General features: G+C 45.3%; 1 protein-coding gene across 1 annotated transcript in view; it reads left to right on the plus strand.

The window, feature by feature from the left end:
* The window catches only part of LOC146207398 (solute carrier organic anion transporter family member 74D-like), a 30,914-nt gene extending 8,799 nt beyond the window's left edge, over nt 1–22,115 (plus strand). The window contains exons 2-12 of the mRNA XM_084576679.1: nt 4,010–4,236; nt 5,124–5,376; nt 8,677–8,913; nt 9,779–9,865; nt 12,742–12,996; nt 13,865–14,029; nt 16,711–16,912; nt 17,416–17,563; nt 17,766–17,941; nt 20,168–20,232; nt 21,448–22,115. Coding sequence (XP_084432805.1) covers nt 4,010–4,236; nt 5,124–5,376; nt 8,677–8,913; nt 9,779–9,865; nt 12,742–12,996; nt 13,865–14,029; nt 16,711–16,912; nt 17,416–17,563; nt 17,766–17,941; nt 20,168–20,232; nt 21,448–21,788 — 2,156 coding nt within the window. The 3' untranslated portion in view covers nt 21,789–22,115. The remainder of the gene's footprint in view (nt 1–4,009; nt 4,237–5,123; nt 5,377–8,676; nt 8,914–9,778; nt 9,866–12,741; nt 12,997–13,864; nt 14,030–16,710; nt 16,913–17,415; nt 17,564–17,765; nt 17,942–20,167; nt 20,233–21,447) is intronic.
* The last annotated feature ends 2,421 nt before the right edge of the window (nt 22,116–24,536 follow it).

Genomic DNA, 24,536 nt, shown 5'->3' on the forward strand with positions numbered 1-24,536 from the left:
CCAGTGTTCACAGACCGGTACGGCACATCTGTCGAAGTCAGCGGCGATGCTCGTCGAATTGTCCGTCCTTGATAGCTGCAGGCGAAGTTGCGTTCCTTGATCCGTCGACGAATATGCCAGACGAAAAGGATGAACTCGTAAGCGATGCACATGAAACGGCGCAACCGCAACATTGCTTCAAAGCTGAGATGCCATGTATCTGCAAAAGCAGCAAGAAAAACGTGAGCGGCAGTGCTTCAGCCATGCCGGTTACACTCTGTCGTCATCATAGTGTGATGTCACGCACCATCAGATGGGCGCATAATAAATCAAATAAATGAATAGCATGTGGCAACGAATTTGACTCCAACCCATGGCGAAGCGCGCAGGTCAGCTTCCCTGGGTGCTGCATGCGAAACTAAGGAGCCGGAGCGTGCAAGCCAAATTTTTAACGCTTAGACGCTTGACTGTCTCACAGGGTTCAAAACTGAAAACTAGTCGTGTCCTGCACACGCAAAAACTCAAAAAAAAAAAAAAAAGCCTTGAAATTTCAAATACAAAAACGCTCTTACTATGGTTAGAGCGTTTTTGTACTTGAAAAGCAGCTTGTCTGTAAGACGTAAGGTTCACTGTAGCTGATTAAGTTCACATCTCAGAATTACTGCAGTCTTGGGAACGTCCAGATTTTCGGCTGTCTAACTTCGCGACAGAGAAAAAAAGTTGCCAAGTTCTCTTTGTCGAATGGCCTACATGATTCCCACAAGTGGAGCAAATCTCTAATAGAAAAGCATTTACTCATCAACATCACCCTGATGGCAGCCGCACGGCTACAAGGAAACCTGCAGCTTTCCGAAATACTAACTTCCTGATAAAGCTGCACAGCTTTCCTTTGTAGCCGTACGGCTGTGCTCGGGTAGATTCTTAATTACTCCATTACTCCACTTGCCTTGTAGATCAGATGGGAGGAGGGCACATGGTCGCACCAGGCGGCTTGTATCGATCGAGTCTGCAACCCGAATCTCTTGGTGAGCCGTGCCGTGCCGTGACGTGCCAGGCGATAACGACTATTTAAACTGCTGCACATCGTTGCTGTGGAAAGAGCAGGGACAGAGAGCAAAGCGTGCCGCCTGCACACCCAGCCTATGTTCGGAGCTTTATATTACACCATACCTTTCGGCGACAAATGCCACTCAGCTCATGCTGACTGATGCGCTAAGCCACTAAGATTAGATTTATATTTAATTGAACAGGCGGACTCACCGGAATGTTCAACTTGTGGCATCCCCGAGACTGTGGACCATATATTATTGGTTTACCCACTGTATGCGTGTGAAAGAAATGTGCTAGCCGCTTCCTTGAAGCGTTTGGACAAAAGGCCTCTGTCGGGGAATTGCTGATGGGCGTTTGGCATGACAAGGGGAAGGGTGCGCAGGCAGTGCAGGCTCTTTGCCGTTTTTCGCGCGCCACCGGACTTGATTCGCGCTTGTAAAGCAAGCTGCCGTTCCTGTATTTTTTCATATGCCTTCTCCCACATAATCACCTATCATGGTCCTCTTTCTTCTCCCCTTCCCCAGTGCAGAATAGCAGGCCAAATTTTAATTATTCCGGCCAGCCTCTCTGCCTTTCATTTCAATAAGCCTCTCTCTCTCTCTCTCCCTCTCTCTCTCTCTGCCATCTTTTTCATTCTGTCAACAGTTGCACAGGCAAGACAACCCAAACAAGCAAACACGCACGCACACCGATTTAATAGCACCGGCTGTGAAGGACTGTTCCCCGTGTTTCGCATCGTCGATGTAATATCAGTACCAATAGTAGTACGAGTGACTGTTGTTGTTGCAGTAACAGCAGGCTAATATTAGTGTGTAAAACTGAAGGGTTGTTGCCACGGGTGCAACTCGGAATTTTATTACCACCAGGGGATGGGTTATGACAAAGCGTAAGAACGCGAAACCAAACGGCGTTTACCGTGGAAGGTGCGAGTTACCTGCCACGTGAACTACTAGGAAGGTGTTAACCATGGGAGGACGGGGGCAATGGTGACAGCGGAGGAATGCGCAACCAAAGGACTTGATTGCTTCCACGGGAACCTCCAAGAGGGTGATTACTGTGTCACGTGGAGACTACAGCGAGAGCGAAAACAAAAATAATGCGTGGCCAGAAGGTGGTTACCGCGAAAGAGGAGTATGGCGACAGCTGGGGAATATGCGACCAGAATATGGTTACCGTAGAAGGAGGAAGTGGTTACAGTGGAAAGAGGAGAGCGTATACGGTTACAGCGGAAAAGTGCGCAACCGGCAAGTGGTCACCGTGCAATGGAGGATAGTTTAGTGAGTGAAGGAACGTGGAACTGGAGGATGTTGATGGTTGTCATAACAAAAGAAGAGTGTACAGTAAGAAACGGGAGTCAGCCGAAAAGTGATCAACTTGGAATGAGAAGGGAGAGCGTGGCGAGAGCTGCGGTGATGACGCCGTGCGCCTGAATCGACAGACTGGGTAGCAGCGCTAGTCGAAGATCAGATATACGCAGAAATCTAAAAAATAAAAGGCAGTCTATAACTATTCATGTCAAGTGTGTCAAGGAAGCCGAACACTACTTTTTAAAGATAGGCTTTTCGAGATATGTAGACGGCTACTGCGACACTAGTATAGCAGTATTGGTGGACATCGATAAAGAGGATAGTAATGTTAACTCGTGAGCTGGCTAACTAATCCTTGATAACTATCTTTTTAACTGTCATACTTGGTGCTTAGTTGCAATTAGTGATTTGCAGCCGGCCATTGCTAATAGCCATGTCAGTTTTCAGAATTTCGAAAATGCGACTACCCTCGTTGTTCTCGCTCAAAGAATATCGGCTTCCTTGTACCAAAAAAACACGTGCTTCCTAAAACACCGCGCTCTAGCACCGTCAATCAATGACGCTTCTCTGCCCCGCCGAGTCTGCCAATGTTCGCCACTGCATCCTGCTCCAGTCTACGCAGGACAGAAAAGGTGACGGAAGGCATTGATTGACGGCGTTAGGAGCTGTGCTTAGAGCGCAGATTCCTTGAGAGAGCGCATGTTTCGCAGCGATTTAACCACAACGTGTTAAGCCACAACACCTGGTAGCCTTGTTTTCGAAACTCCAAAAACTGCCATGGCTATTGATACTGGTCGACTACAGCTCTCTTGTCGCAACCGTAGAAGCCTAACTACAATTGTTGAAAAGTTAAATATAAGCAATTAGCTCACCAGCATACCGGACAACATTATTGCCATGTTTCTGACGTCAACTAGCACTGCTACAACTATGCTGTAGAAATCGCGTTCATATCTCAAAAAGCTTATTTTTCTTTAAATTAGTGGCACCATCCTTGAGCCACATTGCATATGCTTGTCGTTGTCACACAGTTTGCCTGCATATCGTGAAATTAAAATTCAACAGCTACCCCTGAGTCTCGTGTTATACAATGGTGACCATTCTATTCTCTCTTCCCTCTCCTCTTTTATCTCTTTATCACCACACTTCGTTATTCGGTGCATACTAGTGTGGTTTCTGAGTCATTCCTTCTTGCCCCTCTGAGCACGATCAATGTTAATCGGTCTGAATGGGTAAGGCCGCATCAGGGCGCCTAGCGACAGCACCGCGAGTGAGCCTGATGTAACTGCGATTGACCGTTCACTTCCCCACCTCCTGTTGCTTTCGTCATAACAGGATGAAACAAAAATGAAATGAATCATTACAAAGTATGGCCCACGACGTGTTTTTGAATGTGGCGCATTTTGTTTACACACGAAGTCCACGTAGCCTCACGTCAATTGAGTTCCCACTTAAAAGCGATTTTCGCAATCGCCCTATCCTTCGAGCAAAAAACTTGCTTATTAAATGAATGAATGAATGAATGAATGAATGAATGAATGAATGAATGAATGAATGAATGAATGAATGAATGAATGAGCAATCAATCGATCTTCGAAGCTATTACAAGCATCACCGATAATATGTTTGTCTGTGTGTGCGTGTATACCCCTTTGCTTACTGCCTTCCGGCAGGTCCCCAGAAACCGGCATGGACCGTCGAGCGGGCTATTGCAGAACAGGAGAGGTCCGACGCGAGGCCTAGGTCGGACGGCATGGCGGGTGGTGGATGCGACGACGATGAAATTCAGCGGCAACGTGATTACATGTGCGGCCTGGGAAACTGCTACCCACGGTTCCTGCAGCGGTTTGCCAGTCCTAGGGTGTTCTTATTTGTCTACTGCCTCATGGGAATCCTCCAGGTACACACGAACACACACTATCTCGCGTGTTTCTTGTAAACTGTATAGGAGTCGCCGAATAGTTATTCCGCTAAGGTCTCATCCCCGTCTTGCTTCCCGGCACCTGATTCAATAACAACAGGGGAGAACAAAAAAGGAAAAAGCTGTCTGCAGGAATCGAGTAGACGAAGCGGTGCACAATTTAAACATTTGTCCTACTTGTGGCGCCTCTACTGCGAGAGAAAATACTCCAAAAGTATTCGATACTCAGCATGTGTAAAGGGAAAAATAAAAATTTGTTTTTGATGCTTGCGCAATAAATAGATGGCATTTTTTTTTAAATCCTTCCTCGCTTGTTATTTTGAAACGTCAGTAAAAAATTTCAAAACAGGATGTAGATGGAGGCGGTTACTAACAATGACTTACAAACATATTAAATGACTGCAGTTCTTCTATTCGTAAGAAGATGAATTATATGTTATTCCACCGAACCTGCAAAGTCAGCACTGTAGTTATGTGTAATCGAATTTAACTAAGGTGTAAGATCGATTTTAGAGAAACCATTCAGAGAATGGTCAGTTTTCACACCTCATGTCGCGCAGCAAAACTAAAGCGCACGTCAAATCATATATCGCCAATATCGTAAAAGAAGCAAAAAGTTAGGTCTTGTCTTTTCCTGGTCATGATTCCTCCTTGACTTTCCTTCCTTGTCCTCTTCTCTCAGTAATTTCGTGGTACGCCAAGAGCCAGAACCTAGCTTCTTGGTGCAGCTCCGGTAAAGGTTACTAATTAATGGCGACTGCTGACTATACTTTGTTATTCCTAGTGCGAACTTCTTTTCTCGATGCTGGAGCGCAGTGTGCTGTTAACCTGAGTGTGGGGGCAATGAAAGGCACTATTCATCGCAGGGCGCGTGCAAGACGTACTTCGTGGGCACCCTGTCGACCATCGAACGGCGGTTCGCCATGTCCAGCCAGACGACGGGCATCATCCTGATCGCGGACAACCTGAGCCCCATCATCATCAACCTGGTGGCCGGCTACTATGCGAACCGTGTCAGCAGGCCGAAGATCATGGGGATCGGAGCACTCCTGGCGGTCGTCAGCTGCTTCCTCAACATCGTTCCCTACATGATCTACGGGCCGGGACTCCATATACTCAGTGAGCTGCCCCTCTGGGCTCTGTTTGAGTGTTTTGGCAGAGACAGATTTAGTGAAATGACTGAACTTAGAAGTGCCGTGCACAAGCTCAGAATAAAGTACTAAATTAAGATATCGGAACAAAGATATCTGGAGCATGTCATTCGTCTACGTGACTCAGGTTACCTGGCTGATGCACTGAGCGTGGTTTGCCGAGTCCTAGCCGCAGAAAATAAAAAGGTTTGGTTTGGTTTGGTTTGTGGGGTTTAACGTCCCAAAGCAACTCAGGCTATGAGAGACGCCGTAGTGGAGGACTCCGGAAATTTCGACCACCTGGGGTTCTTTAACGTGCACTGACATCGCACAGCACACGGGCGCCTTGCTTTTCGCCTCCATCGAAAAGCTGCCGCCGAGGCCGGGATTCGATCCCGCGTCCTTGGGAACAGTAGTCGAGCGCCGTAACCACTGCGCCAAAAGAGAAACCGCCAAGGGCTAAGGAAATGCCAGGGTGGAAAGAAATTCGAACTAGTTCTCTACCTTCACTGCAGTTTCCATAACGTGAAGGAAGTGTCACGGCGTAACTGTGGTATTCTCTGCACCCAGTAAGCTATCTGGTCTGTGTGAAGGGCAGTTTAGAAGGGCAGAGACAGAAGGGAGCTTCTAACGGCAGCGTTATCAAGCATGCAAACAAGTTTGTTGGATGTCCCACACGTATCATACCCCTCTCGCAGAGTGTATACACGATCCAGAGTAGTACGAGTGAAATAAGATGAAAGAGCACTGAACAAGGGTTGAAGGGCGGCCTCAATTCGTAAGCCGAGCCAACGTTTCGACAAAGGGACAACTTGTCTTCATAAAGAGTTGAGGGGCAGCCTCAGTTCGCAAGCCGAGCCAACGTTTCGATAAGGGGACAACTTGTCTTCATAAAGAGTTGAGGGGCAGCCTCGGTTCGCGAGCCGAGCCAACGTTTCGATAAGGGGACAACTTGTCTTCATAAAGAGTTGAGGGGCAGCCTCAGTTCGCAAGCCGAGCCAACGTTTCGATAAGGGGACTTGTCTTCAACCACACAAAGACAAGTCCCCATCTCGGCTTGCGAACTGAGGCAACCCTCAACCCTTGTTCAGTGCTCTTTCATAGAGTGTACACAGACCGTCAGGTGCATAAATGACCTAACTCGCGAACATAAGCATTCCCTATAAAATGTTTCGATCCGATTACCTTCCGCGTCACTGCATGCAATGCGAGCACCTGCTTTCAGCGAGATTGCAATAATAGGAAAAAGTAAAAGCAAGGATGAAAGAGAGATACCGGAAGCCATCCACATTGCGATGCGCTAACGAATATGAAAATTTTCAGCACTCTCTGTCGCTGTGGAGAAAGGAAATTTAAACTACCAAAAAAAACAGGTACACCTCTAAGGACGCTGAAAAGAAAAAAAAATAATTTTTTATTCTCGTGTTGGTATGCCGTGCGGCACTCGGCCAGCCACGTTCGAAGGGTGCGTTCACCTTCCCTTCTTTGTCTGCTGCCAGCTGCTGGCTCTGCGCTACCTTCGTTTGTTGCAAGGGGATAGTCCCCAGCGCGGGTGCACGCCTTCGTGCACCTTAGGTACAAGACACAAGTGTAACAAAGAGTCCACAGGCTTCCTGGATGCCTTTTTATTTTATTCGTTTATGATGGCATTTTGTCGCCACGCCCACCATGTCAGCCCGGACTTACACATTTCGGCGAACAGAGTAGTACAGTCAATGGGAACATTACTTCTTCCGCTAGTGAATGCAGAACGCAGGCGAAGAGCGGATTTTACTTCTTGGTTACACCCATGTTACCACTCACGGCATCGTTTCTTCCAGGGCTTATACGTGACTTTACGTGGCTCTTGGAGTGGGTGGTTTTGCCTACACGAGACCGGCAGCGTAGTCCCCCAACTGTCCACTTCAAGAATCCAATCGTCACATTGTCCAGAAATGCGTTGTTTTTCATGTTTTTTGGAGGGCAGTCCATGCTGGTTTCAGAACTCTTGGTATCAACCGATTTCAGATAAATGGCAGATTTCCTCGCAATGGCTTTGCACAATTGCTGATTGTAGCTGGCGCTTTCGCGTTATGGCGCAATCGTTGTGAGGCTGTCGTCTCGAGACGGTACCGACGTGCGCTTTTCCCTATCCTGGCGCGTCTACAAAAGAGATCGTATAAGCTTTCTGCAAAGTCCATCAGTCTGCCTCAGAACTAACAACTGTTGAGAGTCGTCTGGACTAGCCAGCAGTATTTATTTATTTGTTCGTGATAGTTATCAGTAAACAATAATCAGCTAAATCTTATAATTAATGTCTGAGGAAACAAGTGTAATTTCAAAAGTCGTCGATATTCTCGAAAGACAGTAAGCTGTGATGTTTGCACCAGCTGACATTTACATAAAGTACTTTTAACGCGACAATGTCAAAGGCCTCGTTTTCCACAAAATGACTGATTGCTCTAAATAAGCTAGGAATAAGCTAAGATCCAGAGATGACTCGGACATCCAGTCTGTGGGGACCGCGCCAGCCACATTTGAATGGAGCGCTTTTCCTAGTCTAGGTTAAAGTATCTAGGTGGCTTTGGCTTTTCCCGCAGCTACGGATACGCCGCCCCTTTACCCCTACCCTCTCCCGCTCGTGCCGGGATAACCGGTCCCGCACGCCGTCGCCTCTCCCTCTTCCTGGCCGGCATTGTCTTCAGTGCGGGTGCTCCTGCTGCTGGCTCCCGACCACGACATCCCTGATCTCCGGACATGTGAGAAATAAACCCCTATGTTTATACGACCCGCCTCGAGTCAGTTCGTGTGCACATCGAGCAGAGGAATCGCCTATAAGTCCAAGGCCGTAGAATGGACCGATGTCGCCAAAGGTCTCCACGGCCTGCGGCATGCTAGCTAACTTGCCTCAATGCTCCATCCTTATGGTTTCGTCAGCTACGTCGATGTTGTGCGCGCCTGATACGCATCACTTGATTGGTTACGGGACTCTTCAACCCAGAATAAAATATCACCTGTTTGTCCAATATTCTGCTTTTATCTCTGGCCTCAATATGATGACCCGAACCAACCCTTAAAGCTACCCTACGGAACGAAAAACCCCGGTAACATGACGTTCAGCAGCATCAACATGACTTCAAAATATCGAGGGGAAAAATACGCAGAAAAAGCTATCCGATGTCCCGTTTTGTCAAACTATTACTTGTAAAACTACTTCTGTTGCTTCGCTGAGCGAAATTATGGCGTAATACAATCTTGTCTGGCTGTCCAAAGCCAGTCCGTCGTCTCACACTGATACCGTGCTCCGCAGCGAACTCGGCGCATGCCCTGAGTGTACGGAGGAAAAGTCCGGACAGCCTGCTCTGCAACTCAGCGGCGGCAGGCAACAAGGCGTGTGGCGGCTCCTCGCTCACGGACAGCTACACGCCGTTCGCGCTCTTCTTCGCGGCCAACTTCCTTAACGGCTTTGGTGGAACAACCTTCTTCATCGCCGGTGGCAGCTACATGGACGACAACATACGGAAGAAAAATTCGCCGCTCTACTTCGGTGAGTATTGCGTGCTTGCACGAACGTGTACAAGCCCAGAATAACAGATAAATTCAGGCCAAAAAGGATTAAAGCGGTATATTTGCTTGTGTGAGGAGTAACCGCGTGCTTTTACAAAAATTCACTGAGAGAAAAGGTATTGCTCCGTTTGGAAGACTAAATTCAAAGCGGTCACGAGCCACAGTTCGGCTCACAGAGTCACCATGACTATGTTTATCGTTTAGCGCCACTTCACAGATGTTTGACTCAAAGCGCATAGGAGTTCTGTGAGTAACTGTCGTTGCTATAAAAGTCACTTCGAGAGCCTCTCTCCGAATACTTGAATAGAGCGACGTCATATAGAGTCGAAGGACTTGGGGTATAGTTGCGACAGCAGTGCAAACCAAACAAAACGATCTGATCACATGCTTTCTTGAATTGTAAGTTCTGCAAAGCAAGAAAAAAGATATGTAAAGGGGAAACTGCATACTCCAGGTAGGATTGGACAAATACGCTACGGAAGTTCCACGCATACTCTACATCATTCAAGGGCGGATTTGCAGGTAGCTCCCGGAGTGTGCCGTTGGAGGGGAAGGTGAAGGCAGACTTTTCTCATTGATTCATCACATCACTTGCCTTCCTAAAAGACCTCTCTCTGGAGACGTTACATAAGGGGTGCGATTACAGACATGAAAAAATGCAAGCATGGTCATTGTGTATGAAAATGAATTCTTACGGCTTCAAGAAATGAAGACCGGCATGAGAGGACGGCCTTTTGTTGATTGTGTTTGTTCAATTTTCCACTCCTTTTTATTGCACCTTCAGCAGAGGGTAATATAAACGAGGTGAATGAAAACAACTCGGAACAATTATTTTCAATTTGCAGGCATTTCGACTTCCCTCAGACTCCTGGGCCCTGTTCTGGGATTCGTGACTGCTGGGGTATGCCTCCGCTTACACGAAGATCCATTCCGTAAGTACACCAAGCATCGTAATCATTTCATCGCTTTTTTTTATTTATAACATATTGCTACCTTCGACTGAATTCCTGTAAAGTTCAAAACACAGTGTAACTCAAAAAGAACAATATCTGAAAAATTGAGGGGAAAAAAAACGCAAGCACCCAAAAGTTAATGAATCGAATAGTGGTTGACAGCAGTAAGAAAAAAATAGCAGATATAGCCTTCATTTTAATTAAAGCGTTTGACAAACAAAGTAACGTCACGAATAAATTCAATTTCATTCTGTAGTAAAAAGGTAGAAAGTTTACAAATAAATGGAGATTGCGGAGTAGTCTTAACATCATCAATCAGGACATTCCACTGACTGTTTTGAGGCAAAAGGCAATACTCTAATAAATATCAGTATGCATTAATTTAAATTTTTACAATAGTTAATGTTTCCATTGAGCGACCTCGATAAATGTATAAAGTGGCTTGCATTCAATTTAAAGCATAATTTAGAAAGAGGAAACGAAATTAAAATTCGTAGTGTACTGATCGCGATGCGTTCGTGCATGAAGCAAGAACAAAGTCATTGTTAGTCCCAGCCACAACCGGTCCCAGCTGATCATGAAAAGCGCGTGGGCATCCAGTCAACTGATGAGCCCATCGGTATAGTATAAATGATATATGCACGCTCAAGTAAGTGCACTGCTGCATGAAAATTTCCGCCTCGCAGACTCATTTCTTTTTTTTTTTTTTCGTACATTTTTGTGAGTCCGCGAGCTTTATTCCCGCTGAATACTGTGCCAGACAGAAATTCATTTCACATGTAAAAAAATGTATCCATCAGTCTGATACCAAGCCACGAATATATATCCTATGAATTGCCTTCTTGCGATAGGTCTTATTGCGCATAATTCGATTTAAAAATGATGGGTTGCTGCGAATTATCCTCCCCGAGTTGGCAACCTAAACCTCGTTCAAAAACTAGTAATGCATCCAAAGAACATAACAGCAACTAATATTCAAATCAAAATACCAATAACGATTCACCTATCTCTCTTCGTCACACGTCAAATAGGAAGCGCCTGGTTTCATGATGAGGTCTTTCTTCTTTGTGGTTGGATTGACAAAGTGATGGAAATGCCGCGAGATATTCGCATTTACAATTCAAATCAAAATATAAATGACATTTCAGCTATCTCTCTTCGTCAAGCGTCGAATATGGAAGCGCTTGGCTATATATTGAGGTATTTCTTTTTTGTGGTTGGATTGTCAATGCGGCTGAAATGCCGCGAGATATTCGTATTTACAATATGTGCCCGTTGAGTTCCGACTTTACAGTGTGCACTCGGCAAGAAATGTTTACGGGATGCGTTTGCTCGATAAGAAATTCACTGCATCTCTGCCGTTGTTTTGATACCAGCCACTGGGTAATGGACGTCCCAGCACCTATGTGCTTGGGGACATTTCAGGCGAAATGCTTGCTTGAGTTTATGTGAAATTTTTTCCACCCATCCCCATCTAATAAACTCGTGTCTGTCATTTATAAAACTTTATGAAATATACAGGCAGCATTTCTGCATCTGGGCTAAATGTTAGCCACTTCGCGTGTACACTGCACCTTTCAATACATCAGCCATTTGAAGGTTCCACTAGATACAATGTTGCAAAAAAAAAAAAAAAAAAAAAGTGAGGTTAGGGAATTTGTTCCGGCAGATAGCCCAAAACGGGTGATTTCATATTTTCCCTTGCGGTGAAGCCACGCCAATGATAACAATTGCGGTAAAGGAGGGCTAAAATAAAATAAATTTGTGTCCACACCATCAGCAGTTAAAAGTACGTACAAGAGCTTCATGTCGATCTGTAAATAGTAGTAGAGCCAGTATAACCTGGAGGTTGCTTCCATGGAAACCACTAGGATGGCGGTTAACATCAAACGAGAAAGTTTACTATGAGGAGGATGTGGCAAGTGCGAGGAATGAGTAACCGGAAAATGTCTGCCACACGAACGATCCGACCAGACGGTATACCATGGAAGGATGAGGGAAAGTATGGCGAAAGCGAAGGAATGTGAATGTCACATGGTCCATCTGTGATTACTGCAAAACACAATGTCCGAGGGTAAGTGGCGTACTTCGAAGAACCGTAATGTCGGGGAAACTAAAAAGAGCGCGCTCTATTACTATCCATATGTCATGTCACTCTCAAATTATTTGGTCCCATATATCATGAGAAGCTAAGCTTCTGTCGCTGAATCTACGTAGCACGGTGTAAACCGTCCTGTGACATTTTTATTCTTTGGCCGTGTGCAGAGTGCTTTGTAGAAACATTGGCAGATGACAAAAGTAATTGTCAAGCGAAAGGAAAAAAAGAAAGCAATATAACATGAAAGTCAGTAGAGCTAACAAAATAAGCTTGGCAGGAGCACATAAAGCATGTAAAAAAAAATAGAAAGATGACATTCTTACATTAGTACCATTCTTACGTTCTTTAATTCAGTAAATCTGTAGTCAGCGGCTGAAACAACACATTTAGACTGTGCGATGAAAAATGCAGGAAAAAAAAAAGGGAGAAAGGGCGATTAAAGTACAGATGCGAAGCGATTACATTCACATATTTTGTAATCATGGTTTTTAATAGCGAAATGTAGAATTGTTTAGACGAAGATCCTGATAAACAGTATTCTTTTCCAGTGTTCTTAGCTTCAACACCGAAAGCCCTGAAAGTAATATCACGGCAGACTAGATTCCAGATTCCACTGCCCGTAAATGTTTGTTGAAGACGCCTTCTTGAAGGCGCCTTCTCGGCACCAAAAATTTGTAAATCAATTCTGGTAGCCTACGTTTTTTCTCTTCTTTTTAAGTGAAAATTGAGTCCAGCGCGTTGCGCTTTCGCTCTGCAGACGACCCAGGCATCACACCCAGAGACCCCCGGTGGGTGGGCGCCTGGTGGATGGGCTATATCCTGTTCGCCATCGGGCTCAGCATCGTCGCTCTCCCCATGATGCTCTTCCCGCGCATTCTGCCCGCCGGGAAGAACTACAAGGTGAACCGCCCTCAGAAGCTCTCCGCGATCAAGTCCCACAAGGACGCCATCAAGGGCGAGGACGGACCCGAAGGGTCGAGAAAGCAAGGCTTCAGCATCGCCATGGTCAAAGGTATGCGCACCCGAGACTTTGTGTACGTTCACGATGCTGAGGTGCCTGGAGAAAAAAGATTCATACGTATACCGTCCTTCACATCGTCAGCTTAAAATTAGCGAAGGGCTCATTTCTCGAAGCAGAGATAAGCCTCTTCACCCTCATGATGGAAGAAATTTGGTTGGTTGATTGATTTATCTACGATTGATTGATTGATTGATTGATTGATTGATTGATTGATTGAGCTGCGTAAAAAATTTAGACGTTGCATAAGCCTCTCGCAGCTGTTGTGGTCGCAACTAATCCCCGAGTGGTATACCTCGTATCAGGCGAACAGTTTCATTTCATTTCATTTCTTTATTTGCCCAGAAAATATCCTGGACGGGTCCCACGGCTAAAAGCTTTTATAACAGCTTGACGAGGTCGTGGAACCCTATCGCTTGGCATATGGCGGTGCAACAACTAATAGACAAATCGAATTAAAAAGTACAAACAACAGTACAAAGCAGAAATGAAATGAAATGAAAAACAGAAAACAGAAAGTTGCCATTCAAAACTTCAGATAAACTCTAGTAGCTCAACAAAAGGGACAGTCTGTTCGCACTTTTCCTCCGGTGCGATAATGCGCCAAATTCAATACTACAATGTTTCGATATCACGGTGTTCAGCAATGCTGTATGTTTCAGAGTACTTAAATGAATTCCGCGATGCACCCAACAATCCGTTCAAGCATGGTGATTCAGAAACAGAAACAGAATGTTTTATTTTGTAGCGCATGGTACGCCATTGTCATTCATCTGGAGGTTATCGCGGCAGCATAACAGAGAAAATAATATGTTATAAAATGAACTCTTCACAAGTACGATTGACGATTTCTCCGATGCAGATATAATGGTGACCTTAAAGCGACTGGCAACTAACCCGATCTTCATATTTCACACGACTGGCCTGGTCTTCGACCTTCTTGCCACGGCCGGGTATGGCACTTCGTTCAGCAAGTACGTTGAGTTTCAGTTCAGACAGTCGGCATCCACGGCTAATTATTACGCAGGTAAGAACCCACTGAACGCAAAATGTCTCGCAGATATCTTGGGATGTCTATAATGACCACGGATATCTAACATAACACCTAGAAAATATATTTGGAAGAATTTATACGAATTTAGCAAAGCAAGACACTTAGAAGACAGCTTAGACAAGTTGCCTTCAAGACATCCTGCTTCAGACGTCGACAAGGGTTTCTAAAGAGACGGCTTAGGCTACATGTCAGCAAGTGCGGCTGCAGGTAAATCTTACACTTGAGAAGCTAGAGAACTTCAGCGTCCGGTGGCCCTTGCAAACTTTTAATGTCCAGTAATTTCTGAGTGCTTACTGAACCACGCGGTATTAGGTCAAATTAGCACTGCGTAACAAAGGCCATCACAGAATAACTTATACACGCACATTAAACATAAAGAAATAGAAACTATACAGTCGTCTCAGTGAACCAGGCACCTTAGCCCACCCTTATTTTATTTAGCTAACTTTTTATTACTGTCTTGAGGAAAAAAAGTGTCAATACAAAAGTTGTACATTCTCTCGAAAAACATCTAGCTGTGATGTTTCACACTAGGAATGATTTACGTAGCTTAATTTATTGGGCCTTCAAAGAAGGCTATCACAAGAACTGCTGCTTGCTCGCATCTCTCATCTGGTGCGTACATAAAGCCGCTCCAGATAAAAACGGATTTAGTTCTCACAGACGGCTATCGGGTCGTTGAAACAGCACCGCTGTCACGTGGAAGCTTATTAAATTCTTAATCGCGCGAGTTATCGTTTAAAGACGGTAAAAAGCTACTATGCGTAACAGACAGCTTAGTGCGAACATTAACATCAGCTGTTTTTCAAGGCGATCTAAAACCATTTTATTGGTACTTTGACGTCAAGCCAGCAGTTAAAAGCTGATAACCAGTATTTACTGATAAAGAAGCTTGGATAACGAAAAACAAATGCTACAGTCTAGGTCACGAGACTCTCACTGTATATATATACCGTAGTATGAGCATAGTAGACACATTTTACAGGCGCCCAGGACAATCTTTGGGACATATAAAATTAAAAAAAGAACTGAAACGTGTAGCATTCAAAACATTGAACGGTGTACTACTCAAATCCGTTAAGCACAGCACTTTCTTCAAAGTCAGCCCGGGCCTTCGAGCAGCGAAGTCGGCACTTTCGCATCTTCATCAGTGTACAAAGGCCTGTAGAGCCTCGAGTAAAATATATATATATGGTTTGGTTTGGTTTGTGGGATTTAACGTCCCAAAGCGACTGAGGCTATGAGAGACGCCGTAGTGGAGGACTCCGGAAATTTCGACCACCTGGGGATCTTTAACGTGCGCTGACATCGCACAGCACACGGACGCCTCTTCGTTTCGCCTCCATATATATATATATATATATATATATATATATATATATATATATATATATATATATATATATATATATATCAGCACCATACTGGCGACCAGAGCTGTAATATCGCATCAGGCAGCGCTGCGGATCGTAGACGTGCCTATCGGGCCGTTTTCATTTTTGCAGCACAGAGGGGACAGGCGTCCACCCTGTACCAAGCGTGCCGTCGACCGAACGTTGAAGTGCCGACCTTACGTGACTATGCATATGACAACCCCGGCTAGATCTTTATGAGCAACGATGGCTTCTTTTTTTGTTATTTTTATGTCAGCAAAAATAACTTTTGTGGGGTCATGAGAGTTCGCTGAACCTCCCATAATACTGAAGAATCGGAACGGCGCGGTACTCTCGTTATCACGTCTTCGTTAACAGCGTTCATTCCCGTTATCCGGAGATCTGTCACGTGTGCTGATCTTTTTTTACACGCGACTGTACGTATAGGTCTAACAAAGTTGCGTAGACGTCGAAAACGTATCGTATTGTCGACTTCAAGATTATATTACATTTGTAGAGCACAGCTTTAGATATTTAAGGCAGCTTTAGCTTTTTACAGACAATCTGATACGCGTAGCGCGTCGCTACATATATTTAAGATGAGGATAGCTTTTTACAGACATATATCAGACGTACTGTGATAGGTGCATATTGCAGTGCGTTAACATTTCTATTTGCGATATGACCAGCTCAGAGATAAAAGTACACAGATATTGAGAGAGAGAGAGAGAGAGAGAGAGAGAGAGAGAGAGAGAGAGAGAGAGAGAGAGAGAGAGAGACGCTTTAATGAAAAACAGGATTTTGCCGGCGTTTAGATTTCGCTGGCATGCCACTCTGTGTAGGAAAGGGAATTCGGGAGGGAAAGATCGAAAAAGAATGGTGAGGAAAATAATAGAATTGAAGGGGGAGATCAAATGCGGCCATTAAATACGTGTTAAGGTACTTCGTGGAGTAATGGTATAAAACGCAATGGTGAAATGCATGATCCGACAAATGTGCTTAGAGTTCACAGCTTGTAAAATGCATGTGGGAAACATGCAAGGTGAATTTAGAGTTTGTCAAAAAGTCCAATATCTTTCGAATACGTAAATAAAAAGTTATTGCGAGTCTCTGTTGCCTAGGGCAGATTAAGGGACCTAATACGCTGTTTATTGTTAAAGGCACTGGGGAGAGCTTCTCCATGCTATGTTCATAGTACGCACGCTTGTCAGCGTACGCATGGCACTCGAGTAGGATATGTTCCACAGTTTCACAGTCTCTGGTGTCACTCCATCGCTCCAGGAGCGGCCAACGTGGTGACTACCATGGTCGGCATGCTCACCGGCGGCATCCTGGTGCATCGGTTCCGCCCGCGGCCACGTACCGTGGCCGGCTACTCAGCATTCGTCGCGCTAGCCATGACGGCGGGCTTCGTAGCCTTAATATTCATTGGCTGCGAGAGCCCTGTCATTGCGGGAGTCACTCCGGGTGCAAACGTCCCCACGTGAGTCATACGTCAGCACCTTTAATGAAAGACGAAATACTACAAAGCACTTCAGCAGTCATTCGGGTACTCTAATATGCCTATCTTTCCTCGAAAAATTGGTCCACTGCAGGCAGAATAAGGCATTCAAGAGGGAATCCTTGACACTGCGAAGCTAACTGAACAAGAATCATCGGGGAGGCTCAGTGTACTTGTAACGTTTCTAGATCCTGTTCGTTTTGCTGTCTCGGAAAACTGAGGTATAGTTCTACCCCAGCAAGTTTTTCTTTTTTTTTTTTATAGGGTTTGTAGACGAGGCGATGATAGACTGATATCGAATGGTAGTTCGTGCAAGATTTTAAGATAAATATCCGGCTAATAAGTGAACAAGGCAACTCATAAGCCGTTTTCACTTTTACTATTTCCTTCTAATCGAAAACCACATGACGGTCAGGAAAACAGGTGTGTAACGTAGATTACACCTACAGCATCAATACTGATAAGATCCCATACTTCTTCTGCAGGAATTCGCTGCTGAACACGTGCAATGTGGACTGCAACTGCAATACGCAGATCTACGAGCCAGTGTGCGGAAGCAATAAAGTGACGAGCTACTTCTCACCTTGCCACGCTGGCTGCACAAGTGTGGGAACCACGCCGTCCAACGTGACGGTAAACGAATCATATTTTGCTTAAACTGAACAAGCTAGCCGGGACAGGAAATGCTGTTAACATTGTAGAACTACATCAGGTTGCTAGAAATGGGCGGAAAGACCTGGCAAAGCGCTGACTTTTTTTTTCCCCCCTCTTCCATTCCAGCGCATGTACGATGAAGAGCTCTCACGATGACCTCTTTCTGCCACTTCCTTCGCAGATATACAAGAACTGTAACTGCGTTGCGCAAGGAGGCCAGGGAGTGGACGATGACTACGTAACCTCGGGACTGTGTGGGTCCTCTTGCCAGCAATTGGGCCTCTTTCTGGCCATTGTTATCGCTTGCCAGTTCCTCGGCTCCACGGACCGTGTAGGCGGTCTGATTATCTTTCTCAGGTACGCCTTACGGCACATAAAAAATCCTGCTATTGAATTTCCAGCTGTACCACACAGGCGAATGGCACTACAAACTTGATCAGTGACAGTCACACTCGCTGTTTCAGTCTGAAGCCCCAATAGCCATTTTAACATTCGTTCAAAATCATTAGAACCATTTTGCAGTGCGCCTCAGTACATTCCGTGTGCCCCACATTAGTTATCAGCTAATCAACTTCCTATCAATTACAAGTAATAATAAGCGTGGCTGTCAGTATCCCTCGTAGCATTAACAGCTTTTTCTGACCGACACTACCGGAAATGTTCGGGCACTGCTCCGGAAAGGATCCCGGAAAAGCTGTTCAGATAGTGGTTATCAAATGCTTGCAATATGTAGAGTGCAGACCATTTACCGTTCATGCCACGTACAAGAAATCAAAAGTATGTTGACAATTTACAAGACATATTTAAATGTCCCCATTGTCCCCCACAGTGCAGCAGTCGACCGTGGAGCGGGCAGCGCAAAGTGTCAAAGCGATGGTCTACTGCGCGGTCGTGGGATATGTAATAGCCGAAAGCAGACTAAAGTGAAAAAGGTGAAGTCCGGACAAGACGACTGCGGGTTTTTCAAAATACAAAAGGTACGCTTGCACGAATGGGACAACAAGATCGGCGATCGGAACGTCGCAGACGAGAGTGGCGCATGCGTGCACCTCGAATGTTGACTGCTGCAGGAGCTCACCATCCTAGCTTCAAGTGTTCATTTTGCAGGTCGGCCGTCTAAACTTTTCGATGACTGCAATCTTGATACGAAATGACGTACACACACTTGGTATTTGTCCGGACTTCTGTGAATGCTGTCTGTTGATGCGTGCAAGCCATTCTCGTCTGCGACGGTCGTGTCGCATTCGTGCAATCGTATCTTCGGTATATTGAAAAACCCGCAGTCCGGACTAATTTACCTTTTGCCGAGCCCACGACCCCACTAAACCATCCTTTTGGCACTATTTGCGCTGCCCGCTCCACGGTCGACTGCTGCACTGCACAGGAAAATGGCGCTCTCAGCGTTTCGAGCAAGCTCCGTGCCTGCGTAACCTAGGGATAACGTGAATGCAAGGGTCTTGGCAGGCTGACTCTGATATCACCCTTCCATATGAAAGGAGAGGGCTGAGTTGGCAGCGCATGCCAAACGTAATGTCAGGAAGCCTTACGTCCAGTTAGTGCTCGGTCATGTCAGTTGCCAGCTGCCGCCTCCCACGTAACGAAAGTGTATTAAGGCTTACACGTCCCCCTTTGGGGGGCGTGGGCCCAGGATGGCCCACCTTAATCTATGGTGGCCGTCATCTTCGGTGGCATCCCGCAACCTAGGGTGGCCGCAAAGTGTGACACCTTCTGCGAAGGACAGTATGAGCCATTAAAAGCTTTCGCCTTAATAAAAACACGGTCGCCACCGGGAATCGAACCTCCATCCCTCGGATCCCCAGCCTAGCACTTTAAGAACTATGCAACGGCCAGGATCGTGAAACGCACATCATAATTCTCCTTGTTTACCGTAAGGATCATAATAGCGATGGCATTGTAATTAGTGATAATGACAATGATGGTACTAGCAATGATAATGACAGTGCATTTAGTTGATGATGATAATGAGAGCAAACGTGATGCGCAGTGAGCACCAGCAACACTCAGGTTTTCGCATTTTTGCAGTGTATAGATTCCACAGTGCTCTCGGAATTTTTTTTATTGTACAGCCATGGGGGAATAGAAAACAGCAAAATAAATAAATTGAAGTGGAAGGGGGGGAGTATACAACTGAGCTACGTTTATTGGCGAAGCTTTCGCGGAGAGCTGATTCAATTTCTGCCAGCATCAATGCATCATCGGCTTTTCTTAACCTCGGTGGACTCACTATCAAAGCAATCTTAAAAACCACAGAATCTGTAGAGTAATATAGCGGACACAAAACGAAAACGCAGGATGAACACAGTACAACAGTGTGCTGCATTAGAGCATAGCAATGAACTATCTAGACCAACTAGCCCGAACTACTCTACATCAGTCTGCAGAGTAAAAATGCACTTTTACAAGGTTGCAAAATTTTATATGTCAAAGACAAGTTTCACCGGTTGCGTGAAACGGACTTGTCGATGCGGCAACTTTCTCTGCAGCCCTTGCCGGCGCTTTTAGCACTCGCTCTAACCAAGTATAACGCAACAGTTGCTAATTCAGGCTGGCTGTCGTTCGCAGGAGCGTTGATCCCACTGACAAGAGCATGGCCCTGGGTGCCACAGGTTCTCTCTTGAACATGTTTGGTAAGCATTAATATTCCATTTGTATCTTTCCTTTTCTTTTTTTTTTTTCACACGAACAGAGAACGCACATAGTACCGTTAAGTGGAGAAATGTTAAGTGGAGAAATGTGGGAGAGGCCTTCGCCCTGCAGTAGGTATAGTCAGGCTGATGATGATGATGATGAATTGATTACTATTACGGTATTTTCTTTCAAATTTTTATCGCCATAAGCCAATTTACTTAGACCTGAATGACCTAATTGGTTTGCTTGGTATTTTGTTACATATTTGTCTCACACACACACACACACACACACACACACACACACACGCACGCACGCACGCACGCACGCACGCACGCACGCACGCACGCACGCACGCACACACACACACACACACACACACACACACACACACACACACACACACACACACACACACACACACACACACACACACACACACACACACACACACACACACACACACACACACACACACACACACACACATCTCTCCTCAATCTTATCCCCTGAGATATGGCACTTGCTTGGTCACTGCCGTTGCCAGAAAAAAAAAATGGTAATTTTTCCGAGGTGCAACAATGATGGTCAGAATTAAACGTTAACATCACACTCGGTGCCTCATGGTACGATCACTGTCGCGTATTTCGACAGCTCCAGCTCTATCTAACTCCATGACAGCGTGGCCGCTAGTTCTTCGATGTTCTGCGCCAATATCGTTCTTGTAGGATTATTTGCACAAGTCGCAAATAATCATGCAAATATTCGATTCGATTCTTCCGTTATTCGATTTACCTTCGACATGGTTCGCAGCTAACCTATTTGTATTCGATTTCGTACAGAAGCACGACTATCCGGACTTAATTCGGTTTCGAAGTACCATTTACACATCCCTAACAATTACACTTCGGCCATTGCCATACTATCCAGGGAAAACACCGGCGCTTAACTTTCTACTATTATTATTTGGTAAAATTAGGATGGGCTAAATACTACAGAACAGTAGCAATGTGACACAACTTAAAAATAAATGTAAAACTGTTGCAAATAATGTCCTAATTCAGAGTGCACAACTTGACATCATATCGTTAAGGTAAAACAATTTGGGACAAAAGAGAATTTAGTATGTCTATTGACTATTCATCACTGTATGGCTATGTTTTAGCGGTGTACTTTTAACCTGATCTCACAGTGGCCTCTCATTCTTTTCGCAGCTTTCATCCCTTACCCTCTTGTGTATGGTGCCATCCTGGACCGTTCATGCATCGTCTGGGAGGAGAAATGTGGCCAGCGCGGCAACTGCTGGGTCTACGACGCGGACAAGCTGCGCTACTCGTTGCACCTCATCACGGTCATCTTCCTTTCCATAGGCGTTGCCTGCCACATCGGCCAGTTCCTGCTGAGCGGACGCATAAAGCGCTTCTATGAGGATGACCTCGCTGAGAACAGCACTGATGAGCAAGATAAGTACGAGAGCAAGACTACCATCGCTGAGGCGCTCTCGGTTGAGAGTATCTCAAAAATCGACGAGTTCCCCGAGATCACCAGGTTCTGAACCCGAAGACAGCTCAACAAGAATGCTCTCGCGAATTCAGTGACGACGGACAAAAGGTGACCGCCAACCGCAAGGTTTTGTAGCAAAGTGTAGACAGTGTGCGCTAGGGACCGACGATTCCCCACCGATTCCAAGGACAACGTATCCGCCCTGGTTTAATGTGGGCTCTACACTGACACACAGGATGCCAGACGCAACCTGCCTACGAATGCCAGGAAGGCTTCGAGAAATGTGAGAGAACACTGATGTGAACGTTTCAAAAATGAAAGAAAAATAATAAAAACAGTGGATTACTAACGCGCTAGAGCTAAAGGCCCCATTCTACAAAAAATCCGGCGTCGGAGTTAAATCACGAACATGGCCTTGGCAGGCGGTAGCTGGTACTGGTAGAAGACATGACCGAGCACCGATTCGCCGATAGGTTGCGTGCTGTAAAAATGTCACATGCTGTCACAAATATGGGAGGAGCTGCCAACTAGTGTCACTCATTTGATGTGAAAGTGCGGGACAGGAATCAACCTTTGCAGGGATCTTGAATGCCGAGTCATGCATGCTACTTCTAGGCTATGCAGGCATGTTCGTATGGCTTGGTTAAAGTGGTGCTTTAATTATATCTATGCAGCGAGGTCGCTTACTAACACGGTAGCTGCATAATGTGGTAGCTTTGTTAAAAATGTTTGAGATCCCTGCGGCCACCCGCATTGGAGGAATGCTAAGCACGTCACGCGTTGCTAGGCTGCGCCATGACGACACGGCGGCAGCTACTGTAACAACCGCGTCTTTTGTACGTTATATAATCGTTACGTATTGTTGGACACCTTTTTCCCTTGTGTATGCTTTAACTATACTTCCTTTGATTAATTAACACCCTTTCTGATCAATTTAACTCGTTTATTCGGCTCCACGTCCAAACACGTCCATTTCCGATTTTATGATGTCACATCCGACATCGACTTAACTACGTCACTACTACGACGCCCTCATAGGTGACATGACCAGAAGTGAGGTACCACGTGTTCACTTTCGACGTTGCCATTACCTCGTTTGGCTGTTTCGACGTCTAACCGACTTAACAGGCCCTAATTAATTAACTGAGTAGTCTACACGGACCAAATTTTTTCCCTGCCGACATTTTTTTCATCCTCTATCGAACAACTCATTCGCTTTTTTCTATCTCTCACTTGAACGCAATCCTGCCGACAAAGTCTGGTGACAAGCTCCTCAAATATAACCACTTAATGTTAACGCATTAGTGAGAATGTGTGAGATATTATAGCAGCCCTCATTCGAGTATGCGAACGACGAACCGCAAGCAGAGCCACCGACAGAAGCCATTAACGCTACTGCGCCATAGCGTCGCCCATAAATTTGCATGCATCTTTAACGTATCGAAGCGCTGCACTTAAGCTCTACGAGGGAGGAATTGACAATACAGACAACGTACGCGATGTATAGAAATGATCAGATACACGAATAAAAAATCCAAGACCCGCTGTACTGCCTTTCGCACCTCGCCTCCTGTCAAATATTCGACTTACCTCCAGACAGCTCTATGGCCGGATCCCTCACGCATTTCCCGGATCTAGCTGGTGCTATTCCGTATGCCTCAGAGAACAGCGCCTTTCGTTTCCACCCCTGAACCAACCGATTATAGTGTCCTGCCTCTCTCTCATGTCCCTGTCTTTTTGCGCTTCAGGCTTCGCCAAAAATTGAGCAAACCCCACCAACCACCCAAGAAACAACCTTGCCGATTATGGCGGTTTAAGCAAATCTCGGCAGGCCTCTCTATAGTCGAATACAACTTAATTCTGCTGCTAAGCCTCACCAGTAGGCTCATTACCGCCAGTCACTGTTCCTCCGCGACCCTGAAATAGTCTGCCGTTCAGACCTTCTCCGTTTCCTAAATACGGTGGTAAACAAAAAAAAAAAAATTATAAACGCATTAATTCTTTATTGAGTTTAAATAAAACATTCAAAACCGTAAAAACTCTGCGCACGCCACGCATTTTCACAAGAAGCAAAAAACCTAATTTGTCGGAAGTTTTGTACAAAATTACTAATAATTAATTCGTTTTCACCGAAAAGTTATATTTAATAACTGCAACTATTGTTCACTATTATGTAAAAAAATTTCCTCTGTACAAAACTAATCGGGGTTTAGACGTCGTCCACTTTCCAGGATGCTATTCCTGCTATTCCCTAGCAATAAAATGACCTGTACTAAGACCTTCTAAAGTGCGAACCCCGGATTCTGTTCATGCCTTCCGCACGCTTCATCGCTTCTACCGATGAAAACCCTCAGAGAGCAGCAAAGGCTTTGGAGCTAACAAGCACGACGCCATCTTGAAAAGGTCAAATGAAGTCAATTTGTTTGATTCTGCGATTGGTTGGCGGAGTAACGCTAACCATAGTAACACTATAGTAACACGTTCCGCACGGGCCGTGCACCATAGTTGGAGACTGTTGTATTTATAAGTTAATAGATATATTTATTTGAATATGTCTCAACAGCCAAATGGCCTAAACGAGCGCACACTATGTCATATACATCACAAAGGCAAATTAAAAACATCTAAAACAAGGCATGAAAACAGAAATTTGGCAAATATGTCCATGTCAATAAATGCCGCATTATATAAGATTTGCGAGTCATCGGACACAAGTTTTATCCTATTATAGCCATATGCCCAGTCAGGTTAGCCCGGTTGCCGGGTGGCTGATCTCGCCGCAGTTCTTTCAATGTTCCAT

This window comes from Amblyomma maculatum, chromosome 1, assembly GCF_055883805.1.
Source record: "Amblyomma maculatum isolate TAMU_Amacu chromosome 1, ASM5588380v1, whole genome shotgun sequence".
Taxonomy (NCBI): domain Eukaryota; kingdom Metazoa; phylum Arthropoda; class Arachnida; order Ixodida; family Ixodidae; genus Amblyomma; species Amblyomma maculatum.